The 14,202-nt window shown below is 46.7% G+C and overlaps 1 protein-coding gene across 9 annotated transcripts in view; it reads right to left on the reverse strand.

The window, feature by feature from the left end:
- The window catches only part of LOC138190174 (mediator of RNA polymerase II transcription subunit 15), a 31,284-nt gene that overhangs the window by 15,678 nt on the left and 1,404 nt on the right, over positions 1-14,202 (reverse strand). For 3 of the 9 annotated variants that reach the window (XM_069132772.1, XM_069132774.1, XM_069132773.1), the window contains exons 2-3: positions 12,528-12,860; positions 7,391-7,462 (exon numbers count right to left, since the gene is read on the reverse strand). In XM_069132772.1, the coding sequence (XP_068988873.1) occupies positions 7,391-7,462; positions 12,528-12,678 (223 nt within the window). In that variant the 5' untranslated portion in view covers positions 12,679-12,860. Of the gene's footprint in view, positions 1-4,369; positions 6,337-7,390; positions 7,463-7,558; positions 7,799-12,527; positions 12,861-13,146; positions 13,327-13,408; positions 13,690-14,202 lie in introns of those variants that run through there. The other 6 variants (XM_069132777.1, XM_069132776.1, XM_069132775.1 and 3 more) reach the window with 6 other exon arrangements.

Below are 14,202 nucleotides of genomic sequence, written 5' to 3' on the forward strand. Positions count from 1 at the left end.
CCTTGTTCAACGGATCTTTTAACAAAATCCTTTGGAAAAGGAGAGGCGCACGCTCAGATTAAAGACTATACAGAGCGAGCGAGCGAGCGAGCGAGCGAGCGAGAGAGAGGGACGGACAGACAGAGACGAGCCTGCCTGTCTAGACGGACGTTCGGATGGTAATTCGCAGCGATGAACTAAAATGGTCAGAGACGAAGGAACGTGACTGTTCTTTTATCTGCAAAATCGGCATGAAATCAGCCTTTACCGCTGGAAGTCAAACTAACCAGATGTAAATGTAAGCACGCCTGTTTACGTCCAAATATCAAAACCCATAGCTGCTTTATGCGATAATCCGTTCGAGTGACGAAATCCTTAGACATTCGCGATTCCAGATTTATCGGCAATTCGGGGGAAAATATATCGGCAAAGGTATTTACAATTTGAATCGTTCGTACTTTTTGGTTAATTACCATCCGGTTGCGTTGTAATTTCTCTTGCAAATCCGATGTTCGATGAATATTATGTAATCGCTAAACGTGTACGTAGAATTCGTATGACTCATGCGGCAAACTTTCCTTATTCGGAAATGATACACCATACGTACGTAAATGTATACGAAAATGATCGAGATTTAAACTTTACAGAATGTAACAACAACGAAGATATCCGATCGTTCTTTAAAAAAGTTCCTTATGACAGCAAACGTCAAAGTCGATAGTTGGCGGATAGAAGGGCGACCGTGCATACCGGTATTTAAAGTTTTAACCAATCTAGCGCCGCTAGCTCAATCAGTGGTCCTGCTGTAACGCGAGAACCCAACGTCCAGCTAAAGAATATTTATAGGCTGTGCGTACGTAACCACTTTAAGTCGAAGCATCCTCGATGCCGAAGAAAAAAAGACACGGCTCCTTTTAACGGTGTCTCTGTTCGAACGAACCCCTTTCTAACGGGAACAGCTCAATTGCATTGCCAATAAAAAATCGGCTGAAATCGTCGCGATAAACTATCCCGATAACCAACCTCGATCAACTATCAGCTCGCAAAACGTACAACTATAAAAACGTATCCGCCTAGTCGTAAAACAATCGTACGATCGAAGGTTATAAAAATAACTCGCTGTTCGAAAATTCGAAAAAGCTGCTACAAGCCGTACGAAAATTACTACTTAGAAAAATACATAGTACGAAAACGCCGAACAGTTTGTTTCGAGCTGATCACGCGGTGCACGACTCGAGCGAAAAAGCGCGTGTACCCGCTTAGTCGTGATTCTTTGGTCCATCGGTTTTCCAACGTCACGCGTGCCGCGCGTTTCCATTTCTCGTCCCTAATAAATCCAGAATACACGCGTACATAAAACTGATAATGTATGCCAAGTATCGGAATCATGTTCAAAGCGATTTGCAACAGCGTTGATATCTAGTCGAAAATATTCGAATCGCCTTTGTATCGAGATTCACCTGCTCGTCGCTGCTGTTGCTAGAGCCAAGTATCGCGATATTACATCGCACGCAACCGTATCTATATCGAGTTATCGGCCGAGTCTTAAACTTTTTCCAGATACGAGTAGACTTTGTTCCATCGTCTTTCAGCGATGCGACGAAAGCAAATGTGTTTATACCATTCTGTTTAATCTTCTGTCAATCTATCGAGTGGCGCTGCTATTTCGTCATTATTATCGTAGAATTTCTCATGTTTTGGAGGAAAAATCCGACGGCTCGATACGTTCGAAGGAGCGCTCGTTGAAACGCATTAATATTTCCTAGATACACTTTTTACGACGGATCGTACATATGTGCGCGCGTAGATTGCTAGACGGAGCGACAAACCGCGTGGAAACGCTGCATCGGTCGCGACGGTGTGTGATCGATAAAAAGCGCGACACGTTTCGCGACGAGCGGGTTTACCGTCGACACGGTTGCTCGTCGCGCTTCTCGCCGCCACCGTTCTTGAAAACTAACCGCCGGGAATCGTTACGACTGCTAGTCGATGGTTAAGTGCAGTGTCACGGTCGCGATACGGAGTCGCGAGCGACCACGTGCCAGCGAGATAACGACCGGAGCAGCGGGTATTCGTGCGCAAGATGAAATAGGAAATCGGTGGGATCGCGGCACGTTTGGGGCAGTGCAGTTCACAGGGTGATGAATGCGCGCGTATATATAATTGCCTTGATGTCACGCCAAACCGACTTGCCTTTAAAATTAGAAACGAAGCAGCCAGTCCGTGGCAATTTTGCGAATCGAACTCGTGAATCGAATTGGCGATCGAAAATGTACCGTCCTTTGTCCTATGGAGTCTACTACCGACAACGTCATCGATAAATAAGAACTTCGCGAGCCACATTCGCTTACTGCTTAAATTAAAAAGTTAGAGAAAAACGGCGACTAGATGGCGGATTTTCACGCGCATTCCTAGTTTTTGCGATAGAACTCGGATAGCAGATCTTGGATTATGAAAAGGCATTATGGAAACAGAGTTACGTACATTTTCGATATTTTACACAGTTTTCCGTATTGCGCGCATTTTCTACAATTTTTCGCTTTCAAATTTCTCATAAATGCATAAAGATTCGCTGTCCAGCGACGACGCTGCGAATATCGTTTTTCAAACGTACCATAGATTTTATCGTTATTTCTGTCATCCTCTTGCGATAAACGATCTTGAAAACTGAACGTTAATCTTTCGTTCTTAGGAAATTGAGAAATTAAAGAAAAACGGAGACGATCGATTTGACTTATGAAAAGTTCGAATATCGTTAATACGACGATATTATCTATAATCCGATATATCTATAGATCGAATGCAATTAACCGCGTAAAGTATACGTTGCGTACAACGTAATTGGTACGATCGAATCAATCGTATCGGGAAAAACTTGAGATATTTTGCAGCACTCGAAGGCGACATTCGCAACTATGCGGTACGAGAGACGTATCTAACGATTCATTTTTGCTAAACAGCGTGCATCGAATATGCATCGAACCGGTATGACGTAATTTGATAAAGCAGGCGAGTCGCGCGTGCACGTTGCTCGGGTCGCCAATTGTTCAATCGCTTTAATAAAATCGAACGATACGGTGTACGTAGCCGTATCAAAGATCACTGCTGTCTTTTTCTATAGAATTTACTCTTTCCTCTGCTCTGTTTCGATCGATGGATGCACGTACCACGTACACAAAGGTTAAGCAATTACAGTTGCGATATTTTACAACTTCGTAAAAGCGAGATTAATAAACTTAGTAACCTAATCCCATCTCGTAAACATATCCGAGATCGACGAAAACTGGTCCCGTAGTTTCACGATGAAACCAATTTATTTACGATTAATTACAATTACCTAGAGCCGTGTTTCGATGGTCGTATCGGCCCGATATACGCGGTGATCGAGAATGCAACTACAAAGAAAGAATGCCGAATACATACGCCTTACCTGTTCTTGGCTTCCAGCCGTCTTAGCAGAAAGATCGGCGGACACAACGGTCCAAAAAATTTCGCAGCAAAAGTAAGCGGAAATTTGCATTTCGATTCCATTCGTTCGAAAGATAACAAAATATTCAACGAAAGAACAATAGCCAGATATAGCGTGAAATATGCGGAACGACGCAAGGCCACGATTATTGCCCGTTACGGATCGTTTCTTAACGAGCCTCTTCTATCGCGTCCATTGGTTCGTAAGCGAGGAAACACGGGACAAACGTCGAGCTACCCCTTAACGAACCCTGAAATACGCTCCTAATCGCGTTAATCGCGAGTACCGCCGCTCTTTCTATTCGTTATCGATACGATGTCTTCTAACTACAAAGAGCAATACATCGATGATAAACGCGCGTAACGCATTTTATCGGCGGATCGCGACTTTATCGCGTCTTCTCGACTTTCGAATAAATGTATCGTGATCATTGTGCGGTTCGTGCGTGAAAATATCCCCCTCACCCTCCCCGCATATAGTTATAGACCGCTGTACGGCAAATAAAGAAAGAAGCAGCCAGCAAGTGCAACTGCTCGACGAAAACTTTCGACTTTAATATAATTATTTTTTAGCAGAAGTTTTTAGCAGAACAGTTTTTAGCAGAAACGTGGAATCGTTTCTCGGATAAGCTAATTCCTTTCGATACGTGTTTGGAAACTTTTGCGCGTTATTCGTCCGATGATCTTCGATAATCGTAACTTGGATTAATTAGGACGTCGCACGGAACGAATTTCACCAAGGTGAGCCACGATTGTCAACGGTTCGGACGTTCGCTTGATGTCAAATTGTGCAACTTGAACGCGGTGAAACTTTGCTCTAAAGAAAGAACGATTGGTTGGAGCGACTGAAAATCCAAGGCGTTCGATTCGAGAGCGAAAGGCAGACGAGAAATGACAGTGTAGAGGTAAAAGTTTGGCTCACCGAGCAGATAATGTCGTATCCATTTTTTCTTGGGCGGGGGCGGCATCCAGCTGCGTACCGGCTCGTCGTTGACGACCACGTCGATTATACCGACGACCTGCGTCGGCATCAGGCTATTCGCATCTCTCAGTCCGTTTACATTGTTATTCGTCTCGTTAGCGACGTCGATCGCACGCTGCGCTCCCGCAGCTTTGACCGCGTTCAAATTCATACGAGGTTGAACCGCCGCTGTGCCATCCGAAACCAACAGAACTCCCATGTTCCCGACGATCACACACGCGTTCTCGCGCACGCTGCTCTCTGCTGCGTACAACACGCGCGCCAACGAAAAAGAGAAAAAGGAAAAATAACGAGCACACGGATACACATGCACCGATACACACGATCGACGTACGGACGTTCCTCTTCCCTTTCGGTACATTCAAGCGACAGTTTCTACGACCATTCGCGATGCTGCCCGATAATTTTCTACTCTATAATCGGAGATCGGGTCGGCGATGTCTCCTCGTCACACCCGCGTGAATTTGCGATCAGGACAATAGCGAGATTCGCGTTCCCTTGTGCCGCAGTCGGCACGGTACCCTCCTGCTCCGCGCCCGGAGTCGCTACTACGACGACAGTTAAGGTCCGAAGCACGAGAACGAGGCGTACGGCGCTACGAGCGACGACCGGACCACGACATACACGTACCGCACAGCACAGCCGTAATTACCACGATAACTTTCCAATATACATAGATGCCGATGGCTTTGGAACTTTCTTCGATAGGAACTTGGATCCGTATGCGTGCACGGTTACACCAGCAGCGAGGAGCTTCCCTTTAACGGCGACGAACGAACGGCCTGGTAGTATATACGAGGTAGATAAACACGTCGTTGCTCGGTGGTCGGGTTTTCGAGAACGCATAGCCTTGCGACGACCGATAAAACTGTCGTCCAGGACGTGTCGAACGGAGCGGTCGCTCGAAAAGAAGTGGAAACGACCGGGAATGCGAAGCGCGTGGAAAAGAGAGAGGGCTGCGTCACAGTTTCGTTTCAGAGAGGGGAAACGGTTACGACGAATGAATACGACGAGGTCGCTGTTTATACCGGCAAGAAAAAATCACAACTTTCGAAACATTCGCGACACCGTGTCTCGTGCGTCGTGGTGTCGCGTTCGACGAATCTCCTTGTGCGCCCCAGTCTCCACGGGTCCAAATTCCTCTTTAACCAACTAACATCGACAGTTTCGGTATCCAGAAATCCTTGATCGAACATCCTCGTCGACCAACGTTCGTCTCCACGGTTTCATCGCTCGTCGATCGTATACGTTCCTCGATTTCGCGATTGTATATGGTTACACCGACGTCTTCGAAACACGATCGATGCCCATTTATTGAAATCGACGTTCCATCGACTCATCCATGTTCGATTTAGCTCGGAGAATAGCCGCGACTCTCCGAGACGAAATGCGTAAGATTTCTAGAAGTGTCGATCGTGCGTGAGCAAATCCAAACACACTATCCTAGATCGCAACACGGCTATGGATTTCTTATTCGACGGATCGCACTTGTGTAATCGCGGCTGATAAAGCGGCGTCTCGAGTATCCGTGTATCTGCGACACGACGACGCACAACCAGACCAGCGACCTTTTGCGCGTATCTAACAGCCGGTCTGACTTCTCATGTATGTATGTATACGCGGCTCTACGACTCGCTCCTCTAAAACCAATCTATATTATACGACACGACGACTCCGCCAGCTTGATGATAAGAGAGACCACAAGGTCGATCGATCAACGAGTATCGCGTCAGTATGTCCTTCTTACCAATTTGAAAACCGATTTAAAGAAACAACGACCGGTCGCTCGTATCGATCGTTCGATCGCCCGTGTAATTTGCTAAACGAAGGAATCTCGTAACCGCGTGAGTCGCGGGTGCCGACTGAAGTCTAAACGTAAGTGCCACCGCCTCCAACCTGAGGATGACGATCCCCTGTTCCCTTACCCCACCTCATCGGCCCGTGCACGCCACCAGTGGCGACGGCATGGCAGCAGCGACGCCGACCAATCTCCTCTCGACCCTCCGCCGCCGCTTTCCGTCACATCTCCGTTCGCGCGAGAGTTGCCTCCAGTCATCCGCGACACTCTGTCCTTGTCGCCCGAAGGCACGCTGTCTATCTCTTCGTCGGAATCCTTCTGTATGTATATATATATATATATACACATATATACATGCATACACATATATATATATTTGCGCGCACGCGCGTGCGCGCGCACACACACACACACACATGCAAAAGTACTATGTACGATGCACGACGTGTTGAAACTCGAAACGGCCGCCGCGAAATCGCGTGTGCGTTTCGAAACGTAATCGGAGCGAACGAGAATCGTTAGCCTCGCTCGACAACGAATACGCTCGATGATAGAGAAACTCGTCGACGTAGGTGACAAAGAGGGAGAAATACGGAGAGAGTCGACGACGTTTCGATTGAGTCGTTCGACTTCCAAACGCGTTCCAACGCAGGCTCCTTTATCTCCCTGTTCAGTAACTGTTACATATACTTGTTCTTCCGTGTTCGTTGGCACGCAATGGTTCGTTTTAAAGAACGACTGACGCAGTGCCCCGTCACGTAGAGAAACTGGATCCTCGTCGATCGTCGACGGATTAGGAATCGAAGGCGATCGCGTGGAATTGCTCGAACCCAGTGAATTATGCATGATCGCCGTAATAGGCAGAACAATCGATTACTTATTTAACACGACGCACGCGTTTTGTCTGGGCGCAGCGTGTCTGTGCGATTCGGAATGGCGAAAAAGAAAAAAAAACAGTTATTGTGCGCTCTGAATTTTGTAGCTAAGAATACACGAGGCCTCCGACTGCGAGGACGCGCACATTAATATGCAATATGCACGCGTGTCCGATTGTGCTCGATCGAGGCATCGAATCAACGTGTTTTCGACCCGCGTCACTTCACTTCGTTTCGACTGAGATAACATTCCTTAAATACGTAATATTTCTGTGTTGACACACTTACCGTCGATAATCAGCATCTTCTCTTCGCAAAATAAGTCATCTTGCTCTGTACGTTCCCGCTTTAACTTGGCACCTGAAAACGTAATAAGGAAAATCAATAGTTTCGGATCAAGGGGAGAAGAAGAAGAGAAAGATCGATAAATTGTTTGGTAAACGTTAATTGTAATACCCAACGGATCGTAATTGTTACGTTTCGCCTTAAAAATGCGACGTGCCCCTTTCCATCCCCTACGAGCAATGTCACCGATAAACGCGGCAGCATGCAGCGGCAAACAGGAGAACAGCGACTACTGACTACCAGCGGCGCACCGGAGCGCAACACGTCACCGTTCCGTTGCACTTCCATCGCGTTCCTGGTCTCGATCCTTCGTTAGATTTTCTTCGACGCATCTCACCGCGGCGTATAAGCGTATAAGCTTGAATCCACAGGTCGATAAGGTATGAAAAATTGAAGGAGGCGCGTCTGCACGTGCTAACACGGTAGGGGAATGGACAAGGATATTCCCCTAGTTTAGCAGGGTGAGCGGCAACGATAGATTGAACGGTGTGGTGGGGAAAAACGAAAACGCCGGGGAATACCGTCTCGCTTTATCTCTGTTCCTCCCTCTTTCACCGGGTCAGCCGAGGACTCGGCAACGTCGCAATTGATCAGAACGCCACGCGGCCGGACACGCGTGGTGGGGGCTTGCCGGGGACAAGGCGCATGCGCACTCGTGCGACTCATTTGCCCGCGTGCTCGTTCGCCGACACAGTGCACCGCTGCGTTCTGCTCCGTTTTACTTTGCCCTTATTTACCCCGTTCTTCTACTCTAACCCACTTTGTTTTCTCTCAATCTATTCGATCGGCGATCGAATTCGTTCGTCTCTATCCCGTTCGCGTTGTTTCAACAGCGAACGCGTGACCGAAGGTCCTTCTAAAAACTGTTTCCGTGTTCGTTTCGCCTATTTTTCTGCCACGCAATTCATCCTCTCGTACTTTCGTCCTCTATTTTCCCCTCTTCGCGATACAGACTCGTACAAAGTCAGCTAATCTGCGCGTATCTGCGGATAGTGCGAATGTTCGTCGGTAACGACCAGTGGGTTACGAGCGCCCCTACGACAGTTCACAGAACAGCGCACAACGCACTCCGACTGATGCTGTGCGGTAGGAGTGGTTAGCGATGATGTAGCGGTCGATCGCAAGCTTAAAGTCCTGGGATAGTCAAGCGATGACCGGTTTTAACGCCAACGGACTTTAGTACACGTCGAAGCTTCGTCAAAGTATTATTCGAATAAAAAGAAAAAGCTACCTCGACGCCCAAAAAATGTGTAAAATTTGCATATCCATGGTCTTTGAGAAATTTCGATCGGGTTTGAATCAATTACGCGTAACCATGGAGGAAAATTAAATCCCTCCAACACATAGGTACTTCTCCCTTGGGATCTACGCTTCGCACGCCTATCGTGCTAAACACGCGCACGCTACGTGCGTTATGAAGTTGTAAAGCTGAATTGTAAAGCATCGTTTAAGTACACGATAGACGGACTTAAATTATCGTTTAATGCGCATTGCCTGTTATATCACGCACCACCGTGCCAGCGAGCACGCGCAACGCGGTAACAGACCGGATGCGCGGAGATAGGGAGCGAATTACAACGTTTAAATCATCCGTATTACGATCGTGTTCGTGTGCGAGACCGGTATATACTCGTGGTTTTCCACTTTATAAGCCGGTATATATCGAACTCGCACAACTTTCAATTCTTCTATTACACATTTACGTGCTCGTAACTTTTTCATAAACGAATTCGTTGAAAAACCGATCGTTTATTTTATAAAGACAATGAAGAAAATGCATCGTTACAGAGCGCGAGAAAGGTTTTATTGGAAAATCATACGCACGTATCTTTGTAAGGAATTTCGTTTCAACGCATTTATCACCGAGTTACCCGATAATGAGGGATCGCTCGATAACGTTGTCAGTAAGAAAATCAAGCCGCAGGGATAAAATTGAGGCGTATCGCGAAACGCGCATTTTCCCGTCTCTCCTGTCGCATTTCAACCGTGCGCACAGAGGCGTGACCGTGAAAACAAGGGATCGATCCCCCGATACGCGTGTATATTCACCTTTCTTTAAGATTTCATCACGACCCACAGGCAAAATAGACAAACGCAACAATACGTCGGTATTACATACGCTCGTTATATACCGTACCATCTTTTTCATTCTATCTCTCTATCCCCCTCTTTTCCTCTCCTTCTCTCTTTAATAACTGCAGAAAAACTCGTATCTCTATAAGATAGAGATATCAATCGTTCCCGATCTTTATACTACATCTTATATGCGACGAAAAATGAGCCTCTCCCAGATCGGAGGATTAATGTCAGATAAGATTTATACCTCGTCGATATACAAGGATGAACGAATATAGATAGCACCGAATGTCTCGTCCGTAGCACCCAAATTTAAACTGCCTTTTGCCAGTTCACCTGACACGTTCATTGAGACGCGCGTTGACGCGCACGAACCCACGAAACGGGAAGATCGATCTGACCTGTATCGTACGTGTATTTTTTTTTTTTGCCCGCCTGCCTGCCCGCCTGCCTGCCTGCCTGGCTGCCTGGCTGCCTGCCTGCCTTCCTTCCGCGGACGTATAACGCACCACGCGTGGCTACCTGCGCGATCTCCTTCATTCCCCCCTCTCCGCCGTTCCACTTCCCTAACCGGAGATAGCCAGTGTCCACTGCGTGTTTCTATGTACCGTGTGTGGCAGTGTGCGCACCAGCAACGCACGCTCGAGAATTGCTGCTGATCGCAACGAACCGCGCGATAAATCAGATGCGTGCGCGATAACGATGGAAAAAGCTGCATGAATATCGCGCGAGTGAGACAATAGCGAGAAAAAGCGTGGTATCGATACGCGAAACGACACGGGACGGTAAAAGGGAAAGAGACAGAGGACCACCGACGAAGGGACAGCCAGAGGTGTCCTCCTGGATTCGAGTGAAAAGGAGGAGAACGAGTGCAAAGAAACGCAAAGATAAAGGGGAAGAGCGGTAGGAAAAGAGAAGGCGCGCTGGCAAACATAAACGGCCGTGTACAAGTAGGTGGCGCGCTCGTGAATGAAGCACAAAAGCTGCCGTAGTTTCTAGAGTCAGTGACCGGGGGTCCTCTGACTCCCCACTATACCTTGGTGTATACAGGTTCGTTTCTACCGTCATCGTCACCGTAGCGCACCACGGTCACCATCGTTACCCCTCCAAAAGCGATATCGCGTATCCCCACCTCTCTAATCCACCATCACCTCTTCCTCCCACCCCTTCCGCCCTTTCTCCTCGTCTCAGCCCCCTGGCGCAGCGTCTACCCCGCGGTTCCCCGCTACAAGATAACGTGTACCCTTCCCTCTACGTACGCTCCCACCTAAGCCTAACTTCCGCCACCCTTTGCCTTTATACGTGCCCAGTGGCCTCTGTACGTGCACGTTTCTGATGGCTGGTTCACGTTGGATCGACGACCAGAGGGGAACCCGATGCATACGGTCAACTAAATCGCACCGCTCCACCCCTGCTCGCCCCTCGCTCGATTCCACTCCCACTCTCTTTCTCTCTCTTCTCTCTCTCTCTCTTCTTTACCTTCTCTCTTGACTTTTCAACCTTCTATCTCCTTGAAACTTGTAAACACTTCGCCTGACCGCTTGTCAATCGTGATACACTTTCACGCAACGATATTAACGCGAAAAGCCTACGAGTTTAACGTTCATCGCGAGATAATGTTTAATCAATCCGAACGCAAACCGACTCGCGATAAAAAAATTTCTGAGAAAAATGCGGGCGTTCGCATGTTCCGAAATTTCGATATCGCGCGGATTATAGTAGGAGTTGACGTAAAAGGTAATCGAGGCGAGGACTTTTTATCGCAACGGATCGTACTAGCTGGCGGAACTACCGGTTCACCTCGACAATGATCGTATAACTCGTAATCAGCCACGCAGCGACTGGTTTAGCGATTTTTTCGCGAAACTTTATCGCGACGAATCATTTGACTCGGGTAAAGTCAATGTAATCGTAGAGAAAGAGACCGATGGCATAGTGGCGTGCCGTCACCGCGCGTTTCGTGCTCGCCGAGAACTCTTTCGCGTGTGCTAAGACTCGCTTTACAGGATCGGTCGGTTGAGTCATTGACCTGGGAAAAGGCGGGAATCAAAGGGACACGACGATGGTACCCCTGAAGCGATCGACCGAACGATTTTGCGATTATTATCGCGTCAACCATCTAGCTCTAACGTGTCTTCGTTACCGCCTTAGAGCCATCACCGAGCTCGTTAAACAGAGAAACCCATCTAAAAGATGTTTCATCGAGATAGACCGATAACTCGGACAGAAATGCGGGAGAAATTCGTACGTGGATTTTGTAGCACGATTTTATTTTTATGGAACTTTCCAGCGCGTAACGCGTAAAAGCCCGTCAACCTGTTTGAGAGTCACTGTTGCGAGGGAAATCATACCTAATTTGGAGGCGGTGAACGCATGGGTCATCGCGTGCTATTCGCATGTACACTGCAGTGTTTCTCATTCCCCGCACACGTATTTTGCAATTATATTTTTTCTTTGCAGCAGCGAGAACGTTAACGGTCGCTTTTTGCGATACCGTCCCAATGCCAATTCCTATTCTAAGCTCATAAAGCAACTCTTAGTTTCGTAATATTTTTTCGAGTACTGAGAAAACCATTCTGCTACAAAGTACCATAGGGCTATTTCTCGAAATGATACGCGATTATCGAATTTATCGTTACGGTTGGACACTGTGACAATCAAAAGTTTAAATATAATAATTAACAAAAGTTTGCATAAAAAATTCTCAAATCTTCAAAGATCTAACAGAATAAGTAAAACAAGTAAAGCAATAAAGTATACCCAAAAGAAACAAACGTTTCTAACTTTTCTCCAAATCCATAAACTTTTGCGATTTGTTTCAAAGCTTATTTCTTACGTGAAATTCGCGTTTGAAGCAACGTGGATTTTGTATTGTCACTCGTTGTTGCATGAAACGAGCATCAAGCCGGTAGAAGATTTTGAGGAAGCAATTCGCAGCGTTAAGCTATTCTACGTATTTGTGTGTATTGTGAACGGTAGCCGAAAAGTGGCGCGTGGTACTCACCACGTGGCTCGTTGGAGTTGTGATGGTTGGAGTGGGGAGCTACAGCGAGCGGATGATCGGAGGAGGAGGAAGAGCTGCTTGCGAGGCGCTCCCTCGTTTTCTCCTGCTGCTCGACGAACCGCGCTGCTTCCAGCAACGTTTCCAGGCTCATCCTGACGTTGCCGATTCGCTCCACGACGAGCTCTGTTCCTTTTCAAGATCCTTCGGGAGATTGAGACTCTGCGATCGGACCGTCGATTCCCGTCGCCGGCTGCCGAGGACGAAGAAGTCGAGAGCCCGTTCTCGTGTCTCAACCCTCCTCTTTTTCTGCTGCTGCCAGCCGCGGGTGGCAATCTACAATCCACAAAATACAAAAAATAACCATTTAGTTATACTGAAAATGCACCGGATCGCAGTGTCACTTCAGAGCGAAGGGTGGGGGTACGTAGCAACTCGTTGGATCTTGATTTGTCGACCTTGGCAAACGCGAGAGGAGAAAAGACATATGTAATAACGTAAATACTCGCGTTCGTTTCGTCGATTTATTTAATAACCAGCGTATGATACACCAAGAAAGAGGTAGAAAGCCAATTAACTGGACATGGTACGACACTTAATCGACGCCACGGCAAGTGCGAACCTCTGTTACCGTGAAAAAATTACACATGTCACATCTTCTCATTTGTTTTGCAAGGACACGGCTTCGGATCGACCAACAACCGTTTCAACTGCATGATCGTTATTTTTCCTTAACGTTTGACACTTTGTTGTTCGATAATATTATTAGCTTCTTCGTACGGAGCTGCAGACGGTACGGACACGACCGGTGTCTGAGTATACGTCACGTGACGTACGCGTGACGTAACGCAGTCGCGCGGGAAGCTTTATCCCCTCCCACGTACCGTCTTCGTAATACCTCACGGAGGAGGTGCGCAAGCGCAACGTGCGCTTTCCTGGAGCACAGAGCATTAACACGCATCTTGAGTTCCGATCGCTGGAAACAATCTAACAGTCAAAAAGAAAATAACGCAAAGAGACGCCGTTCATATCGTTCATAATATATATCTCGCAATTTACTGCTTGAAACTCGGTTTCGAATGTAATTTACAAAAAAGTTGTTCTCCATCTATCATGATCTTGCTACTGATGAAATAATAAATTGTAAGGAAAATCTTATGCATGATATACAAATTTTAGATATATTATATGTAACAGCATTAATAGATTGAAAATTAATCAACATGATAAACGATAAATCGGTATGTTTATGTATTCTTTATGTTTACGTATTATCTATTATAAACATTAATGAAAGAAACAAATTTCAATAAAATAATCGAGAATGATAAAGCTAGACATCCCAAAAGTATATAAGGAACAGAAATTTGGGAGATTTCAATTAAAAAGAAGTTGAACTAGATGTTGTTAAATGGAAAATTATGCAGTGCACTTTACACTTTTGTAATGGTTAAACATTCACTGACACTAAAATCATAGTAGAGCATAAGGAGAAGATACGCAGTGGCTTTAGGAGGCGTTGTCGCATCTTAACGAGTTGGATTAATTTTCCTGTGATGTAGCGTCGATAGCAGAAACGAGAGTCGTTACGTGGCGTTGATACGCGCAAGAGCGTATTCGCGAATACAAACATGTAGAGTGTAGAGTGTAGAGTGTATAGAGTGTCGGGTGCGAGCAG

Source organism: Bombus flavifrons, chromosome 3 (assembly GCF_040668555.2).
Source record: "Bombus flavifrons isolate JBK064 chromosome 3, iyBomFlav1_principal, whole genome shotgun sequence".
NCBI lineage: Eukaryota > Metazoa > Arthropoda > Insecta > Hymenoptera > Apidae > Bombus > Bombus flavifrons.